Here is a 25,782-nt window from a genome sequence, read left to right as displayed (position 1 = left end):
TCAGTGGACAAAGTGTTTGAGAACTCCTGCATGAGGCCACAAAACATATAGGGAAACCTGAAATGTGACCCATCCAGCATCTAGAGTATTGTCTATGTCAGATTTCTTTACAACTTAAAGGCATTTCACCTCTCATCCGAATGGCCTCTTCAGTTCTAAAAGCTGAATGGAAGTCTCACATTATTAATTCTGTAAGCATGACAGGGGTTGTTGTTTTTGTAGAGTGCTATAAATATGGCCACTTGGTGGTGCCACTTCAAAGATTTATCAGAAGAAACAACCAAAATATGTTTTAAATAACTAAAGTAAATCTAAGAAGCTGATATTTTGCTCTGGATCACAATGGACAGACTAAGCTTTAACATCATTGAGATTGTTTTCCTAAGGTCATGAAAATGGCTGTAGGACTGCAGGAGAGGCTGTAAATTTGCACATGCAAAAGCAGAAAGCTAGGAAAGCCACATGATCTCATTCGAGATAATCCCTTTAACCTCTTTAGCCCAGCCCTTTAAATATAATGTATCAGTAGAACATTATCTCTGCCACAAGCAATGACCACAGACATACAGGCACACCTGAGTGTAATCTCAAATCTAGCTTTTTCTCTAATTGTAAGAACAAGAATAATTGCATCACCAGCTGCCTGCGTTGGCCTAGGCACATCCTCTCGGGTACAAATTACTACCGCAGAAGTAATCCGGTCATAATACAGTCATACATAATACATAATAACTTAGATCTTTTACTCAAGTTAAAATGAAAAAAAAAAACTTTCTCAACACTTACTGGTGGTAAAATATGCTTTAGCAATACTCAAAGTATTAAATCATTTCTGACAAGGGTACAATTATAGTGACGTAAATGAGAAAGGAAAAGGATAAAGATAGATAAAGATAAAATATGAACATAGTATAACAATAATAGGTGGTATATCCCACTTTTTCTAGTACAGTGTAGTATATTCTTTTCCTCTTGGTGTATATTGTGCAATACTTTTCACTTCCAACATTGAAAACAAGAAAAAATACCTCTCTCGTATGTGTGTGTGTGTGTGTGTGTGTGTGTGTGTGTGTGTGTGTGTGTGCATGTGTATAGGGGGTGGAGGGGGGGGGGGGGGGTACGTCGACGAGCTCTGAAGGCTCTGAGCATCCAAATTAGGAGAACAAAGGCTGCGATGGTAGTCGTGTTTTTCAAGGTACACGATGATTGGCCAGCATCTTCAAAGAACTCATATGATTGGTGGATTTGTCTGTCAATCAATGAGATTAACTTTTCAATTGGCCTAACTCGAAGTTGCTAAACTCACGTGCCTTTCCTCTTCCTAGAAGGCGGTGCCTGCTGGTTGTTACCTGCTGGTGGAGAAGCTTGTTGTTGTTATTGTTGTTGTTTGTGTTAAAGTTTAAAAAATAAGTCTTCTAAAATGGGAGCCCGAGACGATGAATACGACTACCTGTTCAAAGGTAAGTTTATCTCTGAAGGGGGATGAATGTCAGCAGCTCGGTCGTCTTTAATATGGCTCTCGGTAACAACAGGAGCAACTGAGGAAGTCAGTAATGCTAAAGTTAGCTCCACTGGTAGCAAAGTAGCAAACGATGAAACGATACCTGCTGAAAAAACTGACGCTGCTGCAGGTAGAGTTTGGAAATTCAGTGAACAAATGTGCATTTCCTAGCTTTAGGATACACCTTATCCCAGTGAGTGAGTTTAGACACGGCAGCTGTCAGGCTGTTTAAAGTGTGTTTAAGTAGCTAGCCGCTAACATCACAACGACGTTCCTTTGAAGTTAACTGAAACGAACCCATGTTCTGATTATATTTCATCTGTAAATCAAACGTAAATCAATTAGCTGGATAACTTGGTGATAACGACCTTGAATATGCCTAACAGGAATAATTAATGTAATTTTATTCTCTCTGACATCAAATTTGTTTGTCGTCACGTTAATATTAGACAAAATATGTCTTATATTAGTGAAGGTGGTGTGTATGAACCAAAGTGAAATTCTAGCGTAAAGTCAGTTTGAAAATGTCAGAGTTAAAAATATGCCTGATGAGCCACATCATTAAGAAAAGGGGAAGCGGTTGTGGAAACTAGGATAAGAACAAAGCTGATCATAAGTTAGCAGCGGTATTGCACTACAGATGTGATGCCTCCTTTGAAAAGTGTAGAGAAGGTCAGAGAGTGCTTCACTGTGTCTTTGTGGATCTAGAGAAAACAAACGATACAGAGGAACTGTGGTACTGTATGAGGAAGTCAGAGGTAGCAGGGAAGTATGTGAGGCTGGTGCAGGACATGTATGAGGGCAGTGAGCCGGTGGTGACACTGGGTTCACGGTGGGATCAGATCCTCTGATCATCTGATCCACCTGAGCCTCTTCTTGTTTGCAGTAGTGATGGACAGACTGACAGATAAGGCCAGGGAGGAGTCTCTGTGAACTGTCATGTTTGCAGACGATACTGTGATCTGTAGTAAGCGTACGAGGCAGGTGGGAGAGCCTGGATAGGTGACTGTATGAACTAAGAGAGAAGAGTAATGAAAGTGAGTAGAAGCAAGACAGAATACCTCTGTGAATGAGAGGGAGAAAGGTGAATAGGTAAGCATGCAAATAGCTGAGGTAGTGAAGGTAGAGAAGTTTTAATACCTGGGGTCAAGTCAGGGTAGAGTGGATTTGTGACAGAAAGACAGCAGCAAGAGTGGAAACAAAGATTTACAAGATGGTAGTGAGACCTACTGTGATGTATGGCTTGGAAATGGTGATAATGAGAAGTAGACAGGAGGTCGAGCTGGAGGAGGCAAAGCTGAAGACGCTAAAATTTTCATTGGGTGGGACCATAATGAACAAAATTAGAAATGAGGACATCACATGGATTTAGATATACAGCTTGGCAAGTCTGAGATTATTCGGATGTGCAGAGAAGAAATAGTGGATGTTGAGTATGGAGCTGCCAGAGGAGGTTGCAGAGGGTTGGTGTGACAGAGGAGGATGTTAGGGTTAGGGATATGGTGAGATGGAGGCAGGCAATCTGCTGTGGCGATTTTGACTGGCTTAAATAAACAGGGGTATAACAGGGGTGGGAAATGCTGCAGCCTTAAGTGAGCCACGGTAGACCGCTGACACAGCAGGTCTACTGTTTGCTTTGTTTTTTTATGTGTATGGTGTGTATTTTGATTCCAGTTGTACTAATTGGAGACTCTGGAGTGGGGAAGAGTAATCTGCTGTCCCGTTTCACAAGAAATGAGTTCAACTTGGAGAGCAAGAGCACCATCGGGGTGGAGTTCGCAACCCGCAGCATTCAGGTGGATGGCAAGACGATAAAAGCTCAAATCTGGGACACAGCTGGGCAGGAGCGCTACAGAGCCATCACCTCAGCGTGAGTTTGTTTTGTCATATGCATTACTTAAGATGTTACGTTATAGGGTAATGTTCACACGCTTAGACATGTATAATAAGATGTGTCTTTGCTAATAATTGTGGCTGAGTAGTGCGTGTTTGAACCCCTTAGGGTACCAGACCTGGTACCAGTTTTACATAAATTAATTGTCCAAATTCCTTTTGTTATCAGGAGGAATTAATCACCCAAGAGGAACCATTTTGTAACAGCTGTTTATGTAGTTGGTCTGGCCTGAAACTCTGATTGCCTTGTTCTCTACATTGTGTTGTGTGAATGATGAGAGGAGTCAACTCTCGCTTTGCCAGCTGGGGCAGGTTTATTCTCCCAAAACTGTTCAAAATGAAAACAACTCAGTACAGCAACTTCATTTGACTGGGCTTCTGCATGCACACCTCTCCTTAGCAGGGCCTCTAGGCGACTGAGGTGTGACATAATAACAAATTTCATCAACAAATTGAGCTACTAAAATACTCAATTTGGTATATATTTTTATTGATATATTTAAAATGCACTGCATCGTGACCATTTAGTAACAATTTCCTCGTTAACAAAATTATGCTTAGGGAGACCCCATTCACCAGTGGTAATTTTATATATTTTTTAGTTATATATATTTAACAATAGGCTGAAACAGTGAACGTGAATTACAAAAAGAATTACAAACCAACAAAATATATAACCAATATACATGACACAAAAATAAAAAGAGGGAGCTCACATACCTGTTCAAAATAAAAACAACTCAGTACAGCAAATTTGACTGGGCTTCTGCATGCACAGTTTTATGGGAGAGAGAAGAATAGCGGACCACATGAGAAATCACCTGCATGCTCCTGTGCCCTAACCTGGGATCGGCAAATTAGCATGTTACAATAAAGTGCTGTACTCGACAGGGAAATAACAGTTAACACTAAAACATCCAACAAAACCGTGAGACAAAATGCATAAAGGGAACAAGCAATCCTTGAATCACTTTTGTTTACTTTAACTGTGTTTAATCACTCTGTAACCGGGAACACTAGCGTACACTCACCTCTCTTCAGCAGGGCCTCTAGGTGACTGAGGAGAATAGCGAAGTGACTTCGTAGGAAGTCAGAGGTCACACAAACAAAATAAAAGCTCCAAAAATATAAATACGGAAAATAAATATACATACATATGTACATAAACGATACTGACAAAGCAAAAAATAAATGATTTTTTTTTAATACACCCCTTACATTTATATGTATAAAAAGTTGTGAAAATAGTACAAGGTATAAAATGCAATACAAGAAATCCTGCTGGAAATGCTGGAGTCTTGTGGTGTCAGATTGGTGGCACTATTCTTTTCAGCAAAAGCAGCAAGCCATTGCTCCATTGGATCATTGGGTCCCGTTCTGTTTTCTTTGTATTGTTTGTGTGTCCTCCTTATTTCTGTGGGGATGGAAATGATTGTGAACCTTAGTGTCTTTATATGAAACTGTTATTAGTCACCAATTATAATCAAAACAAGTGTAAAAGAAAATACATTTGGCTTGTAATTTCTATTTATGGTTTAAACTAATATTAAACCATGTTAATGTTAAAAAGTTAGTTGATAATGATGGCTTTATGGCCTCTATCTTCATCAGGTATTATCGGGGCGCAGTCGGGGCTCTCCTAGTTTATGATATTGCGAAGCACCTGACATACGAGAATGTGGACCGCTGGTTGAAGGAGCTGAGGGACCACGCTGACAACAACATCGTCATCATGCTGGTTGGAAACAAGAGCGACCTTCGACATCTCAGGGCCGTGCCCACTGATGAGGCCCGAGCATTTGCAGGTGGATTTTTGAGTGTTCTTTGTATTGCTTTGGAGCAGTCAAAGTAACTCCTTAACATTCAGTTCAATTGCTGTAAAATAAAAATCCTTTTTCTTTCTTTTTTTTAACCTTAGAAAAGAACACTCTTTCATTTATTGAAACTTCAGCCTTGGACTCCACTAACGTAGAAGAAGCATTCAAGAGCATTCTCACAGGTAAAAAATAAAAAGTGTGAACTCAACTCAGTAATCATCCAGGTACTCTACTTTTAGACCTCCTCTTATGCCATTGTTTTCTTTCCTAGAAATCTACCGTATCGTATCTCAGAAGCAAATATCAGACAGATCTGCACACGAAGATTCTCCAGGCAACAATGTAGTGGACATAAGTGTCCCCCCAACCATGGATGGGCAGAGGGGCAACAAACTCCCCTGCTGTCAAAGCCTGTGACCCTCCTTTTTTCTTTTTCTGGTTGACTTTGTGTCAGAGTTTTCTCTTTTCCCTTCTACTGTCAGATGCTGTCATCTTACCCTCATGGGTTCAGAAGTGTTTGACACAGAGACTCTTAGATTTGACATTCCTTTATGCTGTTTTCTTCCTTGTTTGTCTGAGTCCTGTGTCAAAACAACTTGTCTAAAATACAAAGACTGAGAAGAAAGACAATTGTTAAGCTGTTAACTACAATCTCTTTTTAATTCACTAGATGATGATCCTATTGACCCACTCCTGCTGAAGGAGTGGTGAGGGATCGGTAGGCCTGTTTATGAGTGCTCAGAGGTATTTTTACTCGGTTCCTTTTCTCAGCCTAATCTGCTATAGTGGAGTCTCATTTTCATGTCGGGCTGACCTGATTCTGCCTGTCTTGCAATGTGGGTGCAGAAGAGGAGATGAGAGGAAGGTTCGTTTGGAGTGCTGATGTGTGGTCTGTCAAGAGTTTCTGGTTGCCTCTTTAATTTTAATTTTCCTCTTTTGCGCTGTGTGCCCACTCTGGCATGAAATTAGCATGAGCTGGGGACCAGACTGGCTATGAATGACTGACTCATTATAGGCAAGCATGAAACACATGACACATTTTTGTTTGTTTGTGTGTGTGTGTGTGTGTGTGTGTGTGTGTGTGTGTGTGTGTGTGTGTGTGTGTGTGTGTGTGTGTGTGTGTGGGTGAATTTTAGTTTTGTACACAAACATACCAAAGGAAACATTCAGAATCAGTTTTGGGGAAGCTCATTTCACCGTGTTCAAGGATGTTACGATTGCAGGTGATTGCTAAAAGGTCCAGGCTATTTGCAACAAATGTGTAACGGTCCACAGGAGATGCATTGTTATAAGTTGTGGTGCATGATGTCAAACTTTAATTTCAGAATTAGATTGGGGGGTTTTTGCACTAGAGTCCAGTTATTTCAGTGGAACCTTATATTTCAAAATGGCATAAAATTTTCATCAGGTAGCATTTTGCTACCTGTAAGGAAAACAATGCTGACAGAAAAGGAAAAATGAAGTTGAAATTGTAACATTTCTGTACTGAATGAGCCATTGCTGTCATTAATCCTAACTGTTGAACAGGAATTGATAAAAGTTTGTAAACTCAGAACATTATCTGTGGAAAACCAATAAATAAATACTCCCCACATACTGCTTTCACTTCAGCAACATTAATGGGTTTTACTTGAAAAAATGGAAGTGAAAATCAGAAATGCAAATTTTGTTTTCATACTTGGGTGGAAAAAAATATTCCCACCCATCTGGTTGAGGTGCTGTCATGCATTAGGTGTTCATGAGAAAGCATCTCATACATTTCCTTAAATGTGAATTTAATCTGAGCAGATATAATCTTTTTTCCTACTTTTGCATTACACCAGAAAATACTGAATCATAACTAAAACCTACTTTTTTAGGTTGTATTCAAAATTATTAGAAATGTATAAGGTTAAAGCGATAAAATTAGGATGGTTTACTACATGTAACATCTCAGTGCACATTCAGGGCAGGCCTTTCTGTTTACAAAGCACATTTAAAACAAGAAGTGCCAATTCTGAGAATACACTACTATGAGAAAGCTGGTGGCAGGTGGCGTTGACGACAAGGTTTGTGAGCATTATAACTCGAGCGAGATGACATAAGGTTTTCAAATTCATCCTATGAGTACATCTGATAAAAATCTCAGACAAATTGGAATCTCAATGACCTTGACCTCAAGTACATAGGTCAACTTTTTGAAAAGCACCTAGGGTTTTCAGGTGCATCTGTGGGTGTTACTGGTGTAAAAGCTGTTGGATTTTAAATAAGGTGACTCACTTGGCCATTGCACCTCTATTATACAGTCATTGATCCAAACAGATACTATGATCATGAATTTGTTCTACTCCTGCGTGGGTTAATGACTTTGTCTTTAAACTAACATATGTAACCATAGTCTATTAATAGTTGTGGCTATTATAAACCACCATGTGTTGAATCACTATGCAATTTGGTGGGATGTATGTAATTTTAGGTGGGAAAAATATATTTTAAATGAAAATACTAGGCTAAAGAAAGAAAGCATCCAATGAGCTTCAGAGTCATTAATTGGCCACCTTCGTTCTTCAACACAGTGTGAACTCTGAGGCAAGCTTTCTTGTAGTTTCTTTAATTAAGTAGTCTTCAGACATAGTTCTACAGGCCACAGTCTATCAAATTCTGACACTGTTTTTCTAAGTGCATACATCTATTACCTTTGTGACATTTTTCTGTTCTCCACTTGTCCAGTTTCCTCAAAAAGTTCAAGGTTCAGTACGTACAGTACTGAGATGTGCTAATTTTTTGGCTAATAGAACTTTGAGGATCACCTTCTTGTTGCATAAATACTATTTTATATCTGTCAAATTGGTATCTTTGGGACTTTTTGTAGATTAAAATAGAATCTTAGTTGTTACTAAGAGCTTTAAATAGACTCTTAGTAACAACGTGTCTCAACATAAACTTAAAATTATTTATTTGCTAAGTTGTCATGTTACGTATAGACATGACACTGGTTCATCCCTTGAGTTTAAAGCATTTTTTTTTATGCGTGAATGTTATATAGGTCAGTTGTAAGCAGTTCACCTAGCAAAAAACACTCTTCTGAAAATGGGTGCAAGGTAGAGAAAAGGAAAAATAAGAGTTGCTCAAGATCACTTTAACAGTTTTCAATTTGACTTTATGGAAGCAAACATAAAGAAATGAAGGGCGAATCGAGATTTTTGCGCAGTATCATAAATGATGTGATTTAATTATTTGCATGTTTAAGGTTACATTTTCTCGCTGCACCATCTCGTGGTACAAACTGGTATTACACTAAAGTACAGCCAGGCCCAACTTTAGTACAGATCTCTTCAACACAGTACATAGATGTTTAGAGAGAGAGAAGTCACAGTGGATGTTTCTTCACATTCTGCTCACAGCTAAAGTTCAAACATAAATGAGGCCGTTTAAACTGTTATAAACTAAACAGAGGAAAGCCACTATGTCACTGACTGAAGCGAAACAAAACTTAAAGTGAAATAAAAACTGATTTAAAAATGCAGATGTGTTAAACAGTGTGGGTAAATGGTTTTGAATTGTGTTGAATTGTGAAGTGTTCCGGTCTCTTTGAGCCTGTCATGTTTCCTGTTGGGGCCCCTCCCTTTGGCACGCTGCTGTTTGCGGCCACATTTATAGCCGTCTTCGGGATTTGTTTGTGCTCTGAGACGCCCTGTTTCTTCACCGCAGACGCAGGCAGCTGATGATGATGATGACCCGCTGGGTTGTATTTAAAGCCCAGGGAAAGCGGAAGCCTGGCCTGACTGTTATCAGTTGAGAACTGCTAGCTGGTGTAGCCCTACACTGAGCAGCCTTCATCGTTAGCCGCCTGTGTTGTTCACTCATACATAGTTATTAAACATGAATAGAGAAGGAAATGCGAGCTTTTTCGGACAACAGGACTAAAAGATCACCAAGAAGAAAGAGAAGAAGAAGAAGTCACGGGTGAGTAGCTGTTAGCTTTTATTTGTTGCTTTTTTCCACCAGGCGGACGGCTAGCACTTCGCTGACAGCTAGCAAACAACACAGCTGCCGTGAAAGTGAAACTGATTAGAAAATGCTTCTTTATAACGACATTTTCACTGTGACGAAGTCGGATAGTAGTTATTCGTGTGTGTAAAGAACAGCAGAGATACACACAGCTAATTTGAGTTGCCGCGCAGTTGTACAGTATCATAATTCAACTCTGATCCAGACAATAGTCTGGTTCAAATTCCCACATCTGTCTGCAGCGGTTAGTTCCTGTAACAGAGCCACAGTGAAGGAAAATGTCCCAGTTCGAAAGCTAACTGCATATTAATGTATGAGGGCTTATCATTGTAAGAAACCCATCATTAATCATTCATTCAACGTGTAATTTTTGTTTGATCTTGACAAAATCCCTGTATTGATGTTCCCCAGCTGACGAATCCATACACACAGCTGATATTTAAAAGACTCGGAAAACAATAGCTTAATAGAATCAGCGGTTGCCTTAATTTGGGGGTTACCTCTTTGTTTATTTAGGTCAGGGATTGTACCTCTTAATCACCCCTGACGTACCCCCCAATCTCCGTATGCATAAACAATAACACCAAGCAGCAATAGGGGAAACATGAATCAGAATGGGATAACAGCTCTTCGGGTTCATAAAGCTGTTCATCATCTGGCTCTGTTAATTCAGGATTTAACAAATCAAAGTGCATAAGAGTGTGACTCAACTAAAATGAGCTATAAATAATCATAAAAGGGCTTTGTTGTCTAACTTCTATTTAAACAGTGAGATGCTTGACTTAAGTTGAATCATCTTTTCTCAGTTGCGAGGGTTAGAAACAGCATTCGTTGCCAGATGTTGTCTAAATTCTTGTTTTAATCACAGGGAGATTGAACAGCAAAATCTCATAAACAGACACAAACATTTCTGCACTGGCTGTCATGTCAAATCTCCTCTTGAAAAACAAGTGTTGGACATGGAAGAGTATACTGGTTTTGCGTATAAATGCTGTAGTTTACCAAGGGTTTGTACAGTGCTAAAGAGGTTTTATTATCAGCACTAGCCCAGTGTTAACCCACATAAACAATAGACTATTAGCTCAGTAGTTCTTTAAAAGTAAGTTGATAAGTATTTTCAGTGAATATTCCCCCCAAATCCCCATTAAAGTTCCATATATATCAGACATGCTACTTTGAAATTATTGTTTCTTATTTTATTGCTTGTAATCAGTGTATTTAAATTTTGCTTATTGTGTTCTAATTAATTTGTACAGAATAGGATACATTTTTGAGACAGCAAGAAAAAAATGTTCTTAAGGGTTATCTGGGTTAACACAACTGTTTATCAGGCTGCTGCACATCACACTCACTGTCACTGACCTCACACTTGGTTTTATAATGGATTAGCAGCTGCTTTTGGGCAAACTGGCCCACCTCCAAACGGACAGCTTTCTTCTAAAAGACGGAACGTCTTTTCTGGATAATTTTAGCCGTTCCCACGTGGAAGGAAATTAATCATTTGTGAAACAGACTACAGACATTTAAGTAACTCTGTCACAGTACTGCGGTGAGCCAAATGACGAACAAACTCTGGTCTACTATCACATTTTTATATATAAAAAATGCTATACGTCAGTGTCTGTTTGATCAGTTATCTGGTTAGTAACCCAGTCACCGACTTCCCTGACAGTGCTAGAAACATTAAGAGGGAAGTGGTGAGTTGGGTTATTGCAAAACTGTATTACCATGTTGTTTGCTAGTCATGAACATGAAGGTCAATAAAAACAGATGGACTGTAAGCATAATATAGCAAACATAAAATGACTTGTCATGATAGTGCAGGCATTGTACTGTAGCTGATTTCCATAAGTTCCTTCTCCAAACCCAGAACTTCCCTCCGACAAGCCTAATCTGGACACTAAAGTATTAATGGACAAGTGCACAATGTAGCACGCAAAAAAAACTTACTTAAAACATCACTCAAACTTGTCTCCTTGATCCATTTATTTAGTTTGAGCATTTGCAGAGTAAAATTGGGTTTCTCTAGTATATTAAGTTGGAGTAAAATTACTTGCTATCTCTCCACCACAGACATTTTTTAAAAACTATAATGCATTGTCTGTGTGTGTCTGTTTCACTGCAGAGCCACTAGAGAAAAACAGGAGCAGTTTGTGCCTGGCACTCCCCCAGCCTCCCCTCACCTCCAACCCTTCAAACCCTCCAGTCCATCCGTGCTGCCAGCGAATGGACCCTGTAACAATGACGACCGGCGGGTGCTGCCACCTCCCCGGCTCTCTGTGTGACTGTGCCAGCAGCACAGGCCTGTGGAAGAGCGTGGAGGAAGCGGGCGGTGACGGGTGCCAGGCGCTCTACGTCACCCAGGTCACAGCCATAGATGGACGGTTGCTGTCCTCTGTGCTCAAACCAATGAGTGCACAAAGGTACTTTAAGAATATTACTGTTATTGCTGTAAGATGTTCCACAGGTAAACTTTGAATGGGATTGTGTTGTCTGTATCAAATCTGCAACATGATCTCCTGATTGAAAAGCAGTCCTCACGAAACGCTCTCTCACCTGCAGAAAAAGCTTAAATGCGCATTGGAGTCTCTGTAGTTATCAACTGCAGCACTAAGCCGACTGCTTTGCATTTTCTGCATACACTTTGAATCTTTCAGGCTCAGTTCAGGCAGTTTGTGCTTGTGTTCTTGTTTCCTTGAAAAGTAAAGTAGTACGTTGCTACCTCTTAAACTGAACACTGCTGTGTGTCACTGCCAGTGATGGCAGCTTCTCCAGAGATAGGAAAAATATTAATTTTTTTTTCTTTAAATGAAAGAAGTTGCTAAACTTGTGATTATGCCTTGTATTAACACTAATTCAGACAACGAGCTTCTCCATTTTGCTTGTGGTTTTTTTTTTCCACTTTTCTTCACTACACACCCAGTGAATATTGTCATTATTCTCTTTGGGATAGAATGGTAAAACATTTTTGCTGTGTTTCATGCAGACAATCCCTGCCATTTAAAAAAATGTCTGTATATTTTTTATCTCAGTGATGGTCCCATTTGCCGTATTTGCCATGAAGGAGGCAGCAGCGAGGGTCTCCTGTCTCCATGTGACTGCACAGGCACTTTGGGTACAGTGCACAAGAGCTGCTTAGAGAAGTGGCTGTCGTCCTCCAACACCAGCTATTGTGAGCTTTGCCACACAGAGTTCAGCATCGAGCGCCGACCGAGGCCCCTCACAGAGGTAACAAAGGTCAATGCCCTTTGCCTTGTCTGCAACAATCCTTCTTCTCATCCTTTTTATTCATCGTGGTTGGGCTGCTGGTTGTGAATGAGTGTGTATGTATGAAAGTGTGATGGTGCTTTTTATCCTTCTTTTTCTTGTTTTACATCTCTCTGCTTGCTTGCTTCTTTGTTAATGCAGAATGTCTTTTCTCTTCATTAGCTTCTTTCTTTTTACCTGGTTTCTGTCACAGCCTGACTTTTTTCTGTTTTTCTTCCCTCCTACGTCTTACCCCACAGTGGCTGCGAGATCCCGGCCCCCGTAATGAGAAGAGAACACTGTTCTGTGACATGGTGTGCTTCCTGTTTATCACTCCTCTAGCAGCTATTTCTGGCTGGCTTTGCCTGAGGGGCGCTCAGGATCATCTTCAGCTGAGGAGTTGGCTGCAGGCTGTGGGCCTCATTGCCCTCACCATTGCCCTCTTCACCATCTACGTCCTTTGGACTTTGGTAAAAAAAAAAAAAAGAATTCCCATCCATTATTTCTGTAAAGCAGACATTTTCACTCGGAAAAGTTGATGTATAATGCTGCCCTTCGGTTTTCTTCAGGTATCATTCCGCTACCACTGTCAGCTGTACTCTGAGTGGAGGAGAACAAACCAGAAAGTACGTCTGCTCATTCCCGAAGCCAAGGAGTCGAACTCTTCCCAGCATTCCTTGCTCTCTAATAAACTGATGAAAAAATCGGCCAGTGAGAGCATAGTATGAGACCAAACGGAGGTAGTCGATGATTATTACATCTTTTATGTATGAGGGCTGATTCCCGATGCATCCTGCCCACAGTTTTGACTTTGAAGAAACACCTGTGGGGATTTTTTTTTGTGTGTGTCGCTTTTTTTTTCTTTGCACCATGGGCTCATATTTTTTCACATAGCATTTTATAATCCTCACATGGGTGCAGGAATTAGCACATTTTAAAGGAATCTGCCTGTCCTCGTGTCAGGTGTTGACCAAGTTTATGCAAAGGCACTGAGGAACGGTGAAGGTGGTGGAAGCATGCAGAAATGGAACCGAGCTGTCTCATCATCACAGATGTGACAACATGACTGGCTAAAACTGACAGCATAAAACAAGATGGATCGAGTAAACTTGTTAAAAAGGACTGTGAAATTCAATGATTGTCCTGCTTGGTTTAACAACCCATCGATGGTCAGGTATAGCACGTCTACTCATTGTGTATTGCGATGATAAAAGCAACTGCTACATACGCCTTTTAATCGTGTGTTACGTGGGCACGCACTTACCTGCTTGGGGCTTCTCTTCTCTGCCCACTGAGGATCTCATTGTATAATCACATATTAGTCTGTAGTGTGAAGATAAAAAGCTTTGATCTTTAATTTTTATTTCATAGTCACATCTGGATATGTCATCTGAGTGGAAACTTTTAACTCACAGCTTTTACATCATCTCATCCGAGACCAGGCGGCTGCATAACATTCGTAAAGCAGAGACTTGTGCAATAAAACACTGTGGACATCGAGGTTTTCGCAGTACACGAAGACAGTTCTACCAACGTGCACAGTTATGCATGCAAGCAGCACTGTTAATATTTTTTTTACTCTTATTGTATTCTAAAATCATTTTTTAAACCACTTAAGAACGAATGACTTTCCTATTCCTACTGAAGTAGGGTTTAACAGTGTCCTCATAGAGGTTCTTGTACTATCAATATGTAACAAGTAAGTATTTATATTTATATAGATGGATAGAAACTCCATCACGAGTATTGGTGTGGTGGCTGGGGCAGTCTACTAAAGCGTTATCGGTGTTGCTTGTTACTCATTTTTGGCGTTTTATTTTTCACATTGTCATGTGTCTTTCTTTTTTTTTTTTTCATGATCACAACAGTCAGAGAATTCCTGCTGTTCTTTAAGTTACGATTAAGCATTTGGTCTTATGTGATGAGAAACTTTCTTAATCTGGGATTTTTAGTGCTGGTAAACCCTAAAGGTAACCGCCAGCATTTTGATGTTACTGACCAGACTCGCCTGGGACTGGCTGTATTGGTAGAGTTGGGAGATAGCTGAAGTTGATTACAAACTACAGCGTGTGCCTGGTATTCAGATTTCCGGGTCATATGATGGTCCAGTTTTTGTAACGTGGAACATTGTTTCTTCTCTATGCTTAATTTAGGTTACAGGGAGATGTCTAATTGCTTTTTAACGCATGCTGTAGGCTGTCCACAGGGAGACAAGCTTGTAAATTAAAAAAACCCCTCCCAACATTACATGTACTACTAAAAAAAAATTGAATTCAGTGGATCTAATGAAGCCAATACAGCTTAGTATTGGTCTGAAATACTTTAATCATTTTAATTTATAGATTTGTCTTTTAATGAGTTGCAATTAAAAGAATTCCTCCCCTTAAAGGGGGTGTTTAAAGCGATATAAGTTTAAAACTAACCTGACGACGACCTGTTTGGTGGATTTTTGATTATAATTCCAAGAAAGGAATTGGTGATGCATGACGCCATCATGGTGATCAAACTGTGCGATGCCTTTTGATTTACTTTCTAGTAAGTTCCATTTAATGAATGCTTCTGCATTTAGTAAATGGACAAAATGTATCATTCTTGGTTAATTATTTAAATATTTACCTTTAAATCAATCAGGCTTGAATAGTAATTTATTAACATGATGTGGTGTGTGGTGATGTAGAATTTATAAGAGGGAAATGTGTTTTTAAAAAGGGCTTGTGGTAACATTCAGCAGACAAATCAGATCAGTGAAATTATTAGTTTCCAGTAAGCATCGTACATTTTCCCCTTCTGTCCTTTGTTAATGCTACATAAATGTGGTAAACCCGAAATGAGGTTACCAGTTAAGTAGGTGGTGAAGCATTAGTCATGTAAAGATGTCTGTTTTCAGGAGGAATGTTGACATATGCTTGTGTTTTCCTCCCTTTTCTCACAGTGCTGCATTACCAGTAACGAGTCATTTCCTTGTTTACATTACCAGTTCCCTTTGGTACATTTCACTCCTGCCCGTTTGATCTGCGTTCTGCCCCAGATAAATATTTGTTTGTGTTTTTAAGAACAAAGGATTACACCCTGCAGTACCGCGGTGCGCTCGTCTGCCTTACAGGCTTATGATTAATTTGGTCATCCGTGTGTTTACCCGAGAAAGTACTGGAATCTGTTTGTACGATGTAGTGCAAGAAATAACTGATTTTTTTGATGCAATGCAAACTTATTTCCTGTATTGGGAGTTTCTGCAGAGTTGCATCAAACTATGCAACACTTCTCCTTTTTTGGCTACTAAGAATTTCTGACAGTGTTATTAGAGAAACATAAAAAGAGAGTCTAAAATGTTTGTCCTAAAAGTGTCATGACACGTTTAAGACAAATTTGAGTCGGGAAAGCAAATATAGAAAGGGATTTTTATTTGATTTCTTTGTTGTTACTCACAGAAATGAACACGCAAATGTTAATAATGTTGCGTTATAACACATTTGTGAACTGGGCATGTTGGGTTTTTTTGTTTCATCTGCAATTTATGTTGCTATTCCTCAGTATTTTTTTTTTTAATATTTTTAAATACTACAATGTTTATGGTGTGCTGTGGGGTGAAGGGATGTCTTCATCAATGTACTGGTACCTGCAATCAGCCAAGAAATGTTTGCAAAGCAAATAAAACATAATCATAAATTATGTGATCATGAATTTGTCAGTGATAGTTTGTCTGCACTTGTGTAGTGTCGGTAAGGAATTGTCATATATGTTATATAGTGTAGTTATAATGGATGTTTACAAGTCCTTCTCCTAGTCCAGTGACGATGACATGTCATTAAGTCTGTTTTGAAACTCAGCTCAGTGAGCTTGCTAATCCTAATGGAAAAAAAAACAAACCGCTAATGTAAAGTCCTTCTATGGTATCCGTGGAGACTCGCTCAGTATCCGCTTCCTGTCCGCTGCATGCGGCATAAGCAGCTTAGAGTAACACAAGTTCAAAATATGCTGTTTTTGTGAAGAGGGTCTGCTCTCCAGGAAGGAAAAATGTTTTTCACAGGTTATTATTAGGAGTCAAAGCAATGTTCTCTTCTACTTTCCTACTTGCCTGTCTTGCTCTCGGTGACAGCAGTTGCATTCTAGAGATGTAAATCTTGGTGTACTGCTCCAAGAAAAATTATCTAGATGGTGACCAGATATGAAAGAGTTACAGAGGATTTTTACTCAGGTAAAAAATGGCAATGTATTTTTAAAATATTTGTGTTTATCTGCATTTAAAAGGGGACTTCTTTATATCCTGTCATATACGCTCTCTGGCCTCTTCATTAGGTACAAATCTTCAGCTGTCAGTCACATGTCATAAACTTAATGCATTTAGACATGGTCATAACTGCTGATGTTCAGACTGAAAATCAGAACGTGGAAGAAATTAGATTTAGGTGACTCTGAGTATGACGTAGTTGTTGGCGCCAGACAGGCTGGTCTGAGTGCTGATGTACTGGGGTTTTTCCCAAAGAAAGAATGGCATGAAAATGAGAAAATATCCAGTGAGCAGCAGTTCTCTGGGTAAAAATGTTTTGTTGATGCCAGAGGTCAGAGGAGAATGACCAGACTGCTCTGAGCTGATAGGAAGGAAACTGTAACTCAAACACTCCCTACAACCGAGGTATGCAGAAGAGGATAGTGGAAGGCACGGGAACCTTGAAGCTGGGGTACATCAGCAGAAGACCACACCAGGTGGCACGCCTGGCAACTGAAAACAGGAAACTGAGGCTACAATTCACATGGGCTCACCAAAATGGGACAATAGAAGATTAGAAAAATGTTGCCTGGTCCGATAAGGCTCCACTTCTGCTGTGACGCATGAGTGGTAGGGTGAAAATTTGGCACAAACAGCATGAAAGCATGGATTCATCCTGCCTTGTGCTGACAGATCAGATGACTGGTGGTGGTGAATATTTTCCTACAACAACCCACCGCTGACGATCTCCATGCTTATCACCGGCATACCAATCTTCTAATGCCTGCGTCCAACACCTTAGATCATCTCAAACAATAAGTTCACTACACTCGAATGGGCTATATAGTCACCACATCTCAATCCAATAGAGCACCTTTAAGATGTGGTGGAACAGGAGATATGGATGTATGGCCACAAATCTCTGAGGAAGAACTGCATTAACTTGTTGAATCTATGGCAGGAAGAATGAAAGCAGTTTTGAAGGTAAAGGTTCCTACCCAGTGCCCAGTAAGTGTATTTGCAGTGTTACACTGGTGGATGCTCATAGTAAAGATGACTAGTTTCAAGTTAAAAAAACAAAACAAAAACCCCTCAGTGAATGTACAAGTAATTTCTGTAAACCAAGCAGTTTTTTGCGTGTATTGATGATACCCCTAATGTAGTCATCAAGTGCACAAAGCTGGCTCTGAACAGAGGAGCCGACCTACCTGCTGTTCAGGTCTTTTGTTTGCAAGCGGTAGCCAGTCAGAAGGAAAAAGTATATGTATAGATGGATCCATTGTATAAATGGATAAGGAAAAGTTAAAACCTCCCTAAAAAGCCCATTTAGTTGATTCAGAATTCTGCAGCAAGCGAGCTGACGGGTAAGAAAGAGAGAGCATGTTTTTCCCACACTGCCTTCTCGTCATTAGCTCCCTGTTAAATCCAGAATCAAATATAAAATCCTTCACCTCACTTTAATCAGGCCCTCATGGTACCATATCACTCCAAAAGAGCACTTTGCTCTCAGACTGCTGGTTTACTTGTGGTTTCTAGAGTATTTAAAAGTGGAATGGGAGGCAGAGCCTTCAGTTTTCAAGCCCCTGTTCTGTGGAACCAGCTTCCAGTTTGGATTCTGGAGACAGACACACTCTCTACTTTTAAGATTAGGCTTAAAACTTTCCTTTTTGAAGCTTATAGCGAAGCCTGGATCAGGTGACCCTGAACCCACTCATAACTACGCTAGGCTGCTAGGGGGTTTCACATTGAGTGCTTCTTCTTCACTCACCTTTTCACACCACTCTGCATTTAATCATTAATCTCTTGCTCTCTTCCACAATATGTCTTTTATTTTGTTGCCTCAACCCCAAACAGTTGTGGTGGATGACCTCCCCTTACTGAGCTTAGCTCTACTGAATGTCTCTTTCTGTTAAAGTGGAGTTTTTCCTTCCCACTGTCGCTAAGTGCTTGCTCAAAGAGGGGGTTGTCTGATTGTAGGACCTTATAATATAAAGCACCCTGTTGATGCTATTTGGCAATATAAACTGAATTGTACTCTATCAGGGTCCAAGAACAAAACATAGTAATCAAATTTATGATCAAAGATTCGATTCGACTTAAATTTCTGTACTAGCAGCTGTATTTTCAGATTCGAAAACCCAGTTTTCTAACTTCAAAAAGGCATAATTCAAAGTTTTAAATATTTACATTAGTAGAGTTTAGTAGAATGAGACAATAACATGTAAGCAGTTATGGTCTCAGGAGGTTGAGCGGGTCATCTGCTTATTAGGCTACTTTGGTCAGATACTGAGATCCCAATTACTGGAAAGACGTCAGAGTGTGCCAGCTAAAAAGTGATTAAAAGCATGAAGTAAAGAAGTCAGAGAGGAAAAGCACTGTAAGTACCAGTCCATTTAACATTTTAATGTTTTTCACCTACCTTACACTTACACATGTAAAATAGTTATCTAAGTGACTTCAGAGCTAGAATTAAAATGACAATATTTCAGTTTATGTTTTTGTGTGGAATAGTTTAAAATTGTCCACGCAGTTCAGTACATTTCTGATGAGAAAAAACAAAAACAAAAAACACAAACAAACGAAAACCAAACAAGTCAGAGTATGTTAAATATCCATTTAACAAACTGCTTCAGTCAAGGATTTTATTGTAAATTTACACAGTTCTTAAACTGAAAGTAAAACAATGATGACTTCAGCCAAATCTTCTTCAATAAATACATAATGAGGATATTTTTTGGCATGATGTAAGAAGGATGTAAGAGCCACACTGTCAAATAGCACAATACTGCTTCACCTGGTTGGAGTAACTGTCTGTAGTTTATTTACACAGCACCATCTAGTGGTAACCATTGAAATGTATCTCACAACCTCCCTTTAGAGGACAGTGTTTCAGTTCAAACAACTTCACAGGCTTCAGTAAGACAGCAAAGACTGCCTTGCTCCTGGATAACAGGAACCTTCACGCAGACTGACTGAGTGACATAAAGGCTTCTGAAATGTTTCTTTCATGGCAGAAAAGAAGAGCACAAGTGACTTCAAAAGTACTTTATAAAACAAAAAAAAATTTAAAAAAAGAAAAGAGGCTAAAGTGGTGAGGGAGTTGGCCGTGAGCAGAGCTACGGGGGAAAAAGTGCACAGGTGATGTGATGTAGAGGTGAATGTGGAGGAGAGGATGAGTGTCATTGGACCGAGCGTCACAGGCTCTGGCAGCACTGGAGTTTGTTGCCCTTCTGCCCGTCAGTGGTTGGCGGGACACTTATATCTACGACATTGTTGCCTGGAGACTCGTCGTGTGCAGATCTGTCTGCTATCTGCTTCTGTGACACGATGCGATAGATTTCTGCAGACAAATTTGAGAAATATAAAGAAAAAAAAATTACACTTTTGCAATGTTCATCATTTAAATTTTAATGTTCTTATTTATTTAACTGGCTGTGCAGATTAAATATAAAAAGGTACTCGTGCATTTCCCAGAGGAGTTGCCACATGTTTTGATCTGGCACAGATTTTTATGCCAGATGCCCTTCCTGATGTAACCCTCCCATTTATCCGGGGATCAGCCCAAGGAATACACTAGTTTGTCACCCAGAGGTGGGGTTTGTTTCTCTCTCAGTCCTCCATTTTTAACCAGGGGGTGTAAAGAACGCTAAATGTGTTATAGCCTGTAAGTTACATTTACTGATCAAACTAATCTAAATATGAGGGCATTTAAAATGTACCAAATTTAAGTAAACATTAATTACAACCCATGCCTAAATCCCCAGAATTAATACATGTTAAAGTGTGTACAGTAGTTATATAAATGTAATGTCTTTTTTCCTGCTTCTATTTGGCATGCAACTAACATACATTACTGTCAGAAAAAAAGTCTTGATTCGCGATCATTTCTTTACATTTTACAAGGAAACTGACAGCACAGTCTTCAGGAATAGTTCTCCAGGCTTCCTGGAGAACATTAAAAGCTTTTCTTTAGATAATGGATGTCTTTTTTTCCATTCCCTGACAAGATGATCCCACACTCCTTCAGTAATGTTGTCTGAGCTCTCAGGAGGCCAATCCATGCCTTACAGTGTTCTGTTATGCGTTTTTCTTCTCAGGTATGCCTTTACTGGATTGACAGTGTGTTTGGGATCACTGACAAATGAAGCCGTTGCTCAGATTGGCTCATACAAAATCTAACCGTTCTTTTCCGTATTCATAATTTCATTAATTTTGACAAGATCTCCAGCACCCACTAGCTGAAATGCAGCTCCAAACCATGACAGAGCGTCCACCATGTTTTATAGATGGTTGTACCTCTCTCCCGAGTTCCTCCAGACAAATTGATGACAATATAAACCAAAAATTTTCAAATTTGGATTAATCACTCCATCAGGCCTGTTGGCATTATTTTTCAGTCCCATTCTTGTGTAACTTGGCAAACACCAGCCTTTTCTCTCTATTTATTCCCCCTTAAGAATGGCTTCTTGACAGCCATGACTTTAAGATACTAATAGACGTGCCACTTCTTATTTTGTCCTTCATTTGTCCAGTTTCCCCTGTTGTTTTAAGGATATGCTGCACAGCGTGCTAAGCTATGCCAAGTTTTCAGATAAAGCTCATTGAGAATCACCTTGTTGATGCAAAACACTACCATTGGCTTGAGCTGGGTGGCTTTTTTATGCTTCAATGATTCATAGGTCAGTGTTAGTGGCTTAACATTAACATTAATTCACTGCATTTACAGCAGTCAAATAATCAATTTTTCAGAAAAAAAAGCACACTGGGAAGCTATAATATAAAGTGCATCTACATGTCATCATACAGATGTTAACATGTATAATACTGCACATACAATGACTGGAACATTCAAGTTGTAAAAAAGTCCTTCACTAAGAATGAAACGAACTTACTAACCTTAAAAATCGCGGTCAAAATATTGAGCATAACATGACTTATTTTAACAATAGTTAATGTAATTACCCATACTTGTTTATCATCAACATATTCAACTAATAACAGACTCTGGGGACATCAAAAATAGTTTCACAGTGACAAAATCTATACTGAAACATTTGATGAAATTACATGAACTGGTCACTACCAGTATTATGATTTTGGTAGATGCCTTTTATCAGATTTCAAAATAAACATTCTGTGTGCATTCCTACCTGTTAAAATGTTCTTGAATGCCTCCTCTACATTCGTGGAGTCCAATGCTGACGTCTCAATAAATGAGAGTGTGTTCTTTTCTAATACGAGAAGAGACGTTCGACACTTGAGATATGCACAAAATCACACTGAGCGCAGACTGTTTGGCATAATTGTGTCTCAGTGCGATTTACCTGCGAATGCTCGGGCCTCATCAGTGGGCACGGCCCTGAGGTGTCGGAGGTCGCTCTTGTTTCCAACCAGCATTATGACAATGTTGTTATCAGCGTGGTCCCTCAGCTCCTTCAACCAACGTTCAACGTTCTCATATGTCAGGTGCTTTGCGATATCGTAGACAAGGAGAGCTCCGACCGCACCGCGATAATATCTAAGTGAACCAGCATAAACGGAACGATTAAAATACTGTCAATACAGCATGATCGTGGAAGCTAGTTTAGACAAACTGAAAATACTCACGCTGAGGTGATGGCTCTGTAGCGCTCCTGCCCAGCTGTGTCCCAGATCTGAGCCTTTATCGTTTTGCCGTCCACCTGAATGCTTCGGGTGGCGAACTCCACCCCGATGGTGCTCTTGCTCTCCAGGTTGAACTCATTTCTTGTGAAACGGGACAGCAGGTTACTTTTCCCTACTCCAGAGTCTCCGATTAGTACAACTAGAATCAAAATACAAAAATTATATTTAGACTTTAAATGAACAGCACTCAAGGAACTTGTATTTTTAATAGTGTCCCATAGGCGAGTCTGTGACCAGTGACTGGATTTCTACTTTGTTTTTACACTTAATTTAAACAGACTCATTTTTAGCTGCAGCATTACAGATTTTACTACAGAATTTACAGCCATGCTAAAAGTGCTGAACTGTTGCTTTCTATCTCTAGCTATCAGACTTTGCCCTTTTGGGAATGAGGCAGGAAGAAGTTGCCAATATCCTGCTCTATGGGAAATCTGACTCATCAGTTTCTCAAGGCCTCTTATTGCTGTGTCGTAACGAGTCATCAGTATCTTACAATCAGTATCCAACGGCTTCTCTAGACCGCCTTACTTTGATTTGATATTTTTAAGAGATAGCTACTTGGCCATTCATAGTGTTTCATCTCAGGTTAGTATCACAAGGGAGGAAATACGGATGCCACCTATTGTGGTCCCATCTGACAATGAAACCTAATCAACATAACTGTAATCCTAGGAGTAAATGGATCATATGATCAGGGACTTGGTATTTGTTTGGTATGAAAATATGCTGGCTTTTGTTGTTTGGAAAATACCTGGGAGCAAAACAAGGCTCTACTGGAGTTTCCTCCTCTTTGCTTTCACTGGGAGCGAGTTTCCTCTCTCAGGCTTTTTTTTTTTTTGGGGGGGGGGGACCACACAGAGGAATCCTGTTTTCTTAATCATTTCATCTGACTTTAGGAGACAGTCTCAAGAAAGCACACCATTGCTGGAGCCCCTGCTTAAATAGCAGACGTCTACGTGTGGCCACCACAAAGGAAAACTTCTCTTCCATGCCAGTAAAGTTTAATTAATGCAGAAGTAATGGCACCATCCGTCTGACTAGCCACTAGCTTGCAGCGCCACACGCCCTACTTTCTAGAAAAGCCCAAACTGCTAGCTGTAAACCTCGGTACAAAAGAAACAGCACCGCACCTAAAGTAACGGCAAATGTCGGTTTAATTAGAGGAAGCGACGCTTCAATTGTAAAATAAAATAAAATGTAAAAAAAAAAAAAAAAGGGGGGGGGGGATCTCGGGTTAGCTACAGTTAGCAGCCACCACCAGCTGATTTTCTACCCGGCGGTACCGCAGCTAGCATGCTAACTGACGCTGAACCCGTCCAGAAGCGGCAGCGGTTCCGCTTACCTTTAAACAAGAAGTCGTATTCATCGTCCCTGTTCCCCATCGTTTGATACTATCACCCTCCTTTTTGAGATTGCGGTGATGAGAGTAGGTAGGTTTCCCTGCCCAAACCAGGGTGGTGCGCCAAGATGACGAGAGACAATGTGCACGGAGCGGAGCCGCTGACACGGTCACGTGACTGCCCGCTACGCAGTTGCACGTACAGAGAGAAGGAGGTAATGCGGTTAGTACTGGGGAAAGTCTCCTTGTGGATACTTTATATTCATTTACCTTCTTTTATAATTCGACTTTTAATATTTTGTGTTTTTAAGGTTATAAATTATGTCATAGTTTTTGAGGTTTCCGACGTTTAATTTACAGACATCTGAAAATGAAAATGAAAAACCAAGTACATCCTTACCGCTTCCATAGGAATAAAGAGGGTAAGTAATAGGCAGGTGCCGGTAATCAAATGCAACAAGCCCTTCATTGTACAGAGAGATTATTCACAAGTTGAAAACATTCAAGACAGCTGCCAGCAAATTCACCCTTAAGTTACATGTTAAAGTTCATGATTGTACAAATAGAAAACAGCAAGAATGGCTTGTTTGGAAAGGAAGGAGAAACCCTCCTCTTACCAGAAATAACTGCCAGCACGGCTTATCTGCACCTGAACAAACCACAAGACTTCTGGAACAAAGTGGATATATTTCACCATGCACAATGAAAACAAAACACAGCATATCAGGAAAAACGCCTCATACCATAACTGTCAAACATGGTGGTAGAGGGGTGATGATTTAGGTTTGTTTCGCAGCCACTGGGACCTGGACCTAGACACATTACAGAAAATGAGTCGACCATGTACTCCTCTGTATACCAAAGTATTTTGGAGGCCATTTGTCTGACAGCTAGATGTTGGCTCATGCAATAAGAAAACAATCAAGGTGTTGTAATGGTCCAAAGTCCAGACCTGAACCCGACTGAAGTTCTGTCTCAAAAGCCTTAGGACAACTGTGCAATGCAAATGAATAAGAGTGGGCCAGAATTCTTCCAAAATAATTTGAGTGACTGATAAAGTCACACAGAAAACAAGTTATTGCTGCTAAAGGTGATTCCACATTTAGCAAGTTACTGATTATGGGATGTGCTTAGTTTTTCACAGGACTGCAGAGAGTCCCTTGAAGACTTAAAAAAAGTCACATACAAGTATTTTATTTGTGTTGCTTTAGTTTTCCATCCAAACAAGGAAAAAGAAAAATGGAAAAACACATAATACTGATGATGAAACTGAGTGCTAGCCATCCCACACTCTTACAAAGTTGGCAGTACTGATTTCTCCAGCTGCACTGTGCTGAGAAATGGTTAAACAGTTTTGTATATTAAAAAACTTGTTGTGTGTTTATTTTAAAGATCCAACAATTAAAAAAATTGGCCAAACAAAGGTGATAAACTGCTGCCCATGTTACAGTCTGTGGACGTCAGGCCAATCAAGCTGTAGTACAATAGTGGCCAAATGTTTTGGCACTACCAAAACTAAACTATGTATTTGTTAAATTTAATCTTTGAAACTTATGAGACCCTTGTGATTGTTCTTCACTGTATCATAGAAACTTCTTTGTGTAACTGCCAAAAGTGTAGGACAACAAGGCAACACCAGGGGACAGCAATGCTTTGGTCTGAACCAACTCTCTACTTGCTACTAATCTGACAAATCGATATCATCCAAGTCCATCCAAAACTTTTGAACAGTGGCCAAATGTAGAAAAGGCCCAAAACAGCTAAAGAAAGGAACCTGTGTGACCAACACTGGCAAGATATTTGAATCTCATCAGCTCTTGAAATGGTGATATTTATGCAGTGCTTAACTTCAACAAATGCATAAACTAATAAACTTAAGATGGCACACCTACAAAAAAACCCTACACCCTTCTCTTGTCAAATGAATGTACAATAAACTGTGCAGCCACTTACCAGAAATCAGAGAGATTTGCAGTGAGGGCGAGGACTCTTGGGTGCACTCGCTGTTGCTTCTTTTTTTTTTGGTTTCAACTTTTGTGTCCATCATCTAAACACCTTTCTGAACACAAGAATTCATAATCAACCACTATAAACAGTGATTCATGCTAAATGTGGTTTAAAAAAA

General features: G+C 39.8%; 3 protein-coding genes across 4 annotated transcripts; 2 read left to right on the top strand and 1 right to left on the bottom strand.

Moving 5' to 3' along the window:
- Positions 1-1,308: 1,308 nt before the first annotated feature.
- LOC134620501 (ras-related protein Rab-11B-like) lies at positions 1,309-6,816 on the top strand. Its single transcript, XM_063466689.1, has 5 exons — positions 1,309-1,460; positions 3,176-3,371; positions 5,006-5,199; positions 5,313-5,393; positions 5,483-6,816. Exons 1-5 carry the CDS (start codon positions 1,421-1,423, stop codon positions 5,626-5,628), a joined length of 657 nt encoding a protein of 218 aa, XP_063322759.1. The 5' UTR covers positions 1,309-1,420; the 3' UTR covers positions 5,629-6,816.
- A 1,988-nt stretch (positions 6,817-8,804) lies between these two features.
- On the top strand, positions 8,805-16,116 carry marchf2 (membrane-associated ring finger (C3HC4) 2). Of its 2 annotated transcripts, none has more exons than XM_063467280.1 (5): positions 8,805-9,156; positions 11,327-11,624; positions 12,234-12,429; positions 12,708-12,917; positions 13,017-16,116. In XM_063467280.1, exons 2-5 carry the CDS (start codon positions 11,428-11,430, stop codon positions 13,173-13,175), a joined length of 762 nt encoding a protein of 253 aa, XP_063323350.1. In that variant the 5' UTR covers positions 8,805-9,156; positions 11,327-11,427; the 3' UTR covers positions 13,176-16,116. The 2 variants fall into 2 exon arrangements, with proteins under 2 accessions (XP_063323350.1, XP_063323349.1); XM_063467279.1 differs by having other exon boundaries at positions 12,234-12,438.
- Positions 16,117-19,061: 2,945 nt separating this feature from the next.
- On the bottom strand, positions 19,062-23,824 carry LOC134620583 (ras-related protein Rab-11B). Its single transcript, XM_063466796.1, has 5 exons — positions 23,661-23,824; positions 22,262-22,457; positions 21,979-22,172; positions 21,805-21,885; positions 19,062-19,994 (listed from the first exon to the last, which is right to left on the bottom strand). The coding sequence occupies exons 1-5, from the start codon at positions 23,698-23,700 to the stop codon at positions 19,849-19,851; spliced, it is 657 nt and encodes a 218-aa protein (XP_063322866.1). The 5' UTR covers positions 23,701-23,824; the 3' UTR covers positions 19,062-19,848.
- Positions 23,825-25,782: the final 1,958 nt, after the last annotated feature.

This window comes from Pelmatolapia mariae, linkage group LG23, assembly GCF_036321145.2.
Source record: "Pelmatolapia mariae isolate MD_Pm_ZW linkage group LG23, Pm_UMD_F_2, whole genome shotgun sequence".
In the NCBI taxonomy this organism is placed as follows: domain Eukaryota; kingdom Metazoa; phylum Chordata; class Actinopteri; order Cichliformes; family Cichlidae; genus Pelmatolapia; species Pelmatolapia mariae.
Note: the sequence above shows the minus strand (reverse complement) of the source record. Positions and strands in the feature narration are given on the sequence as shown.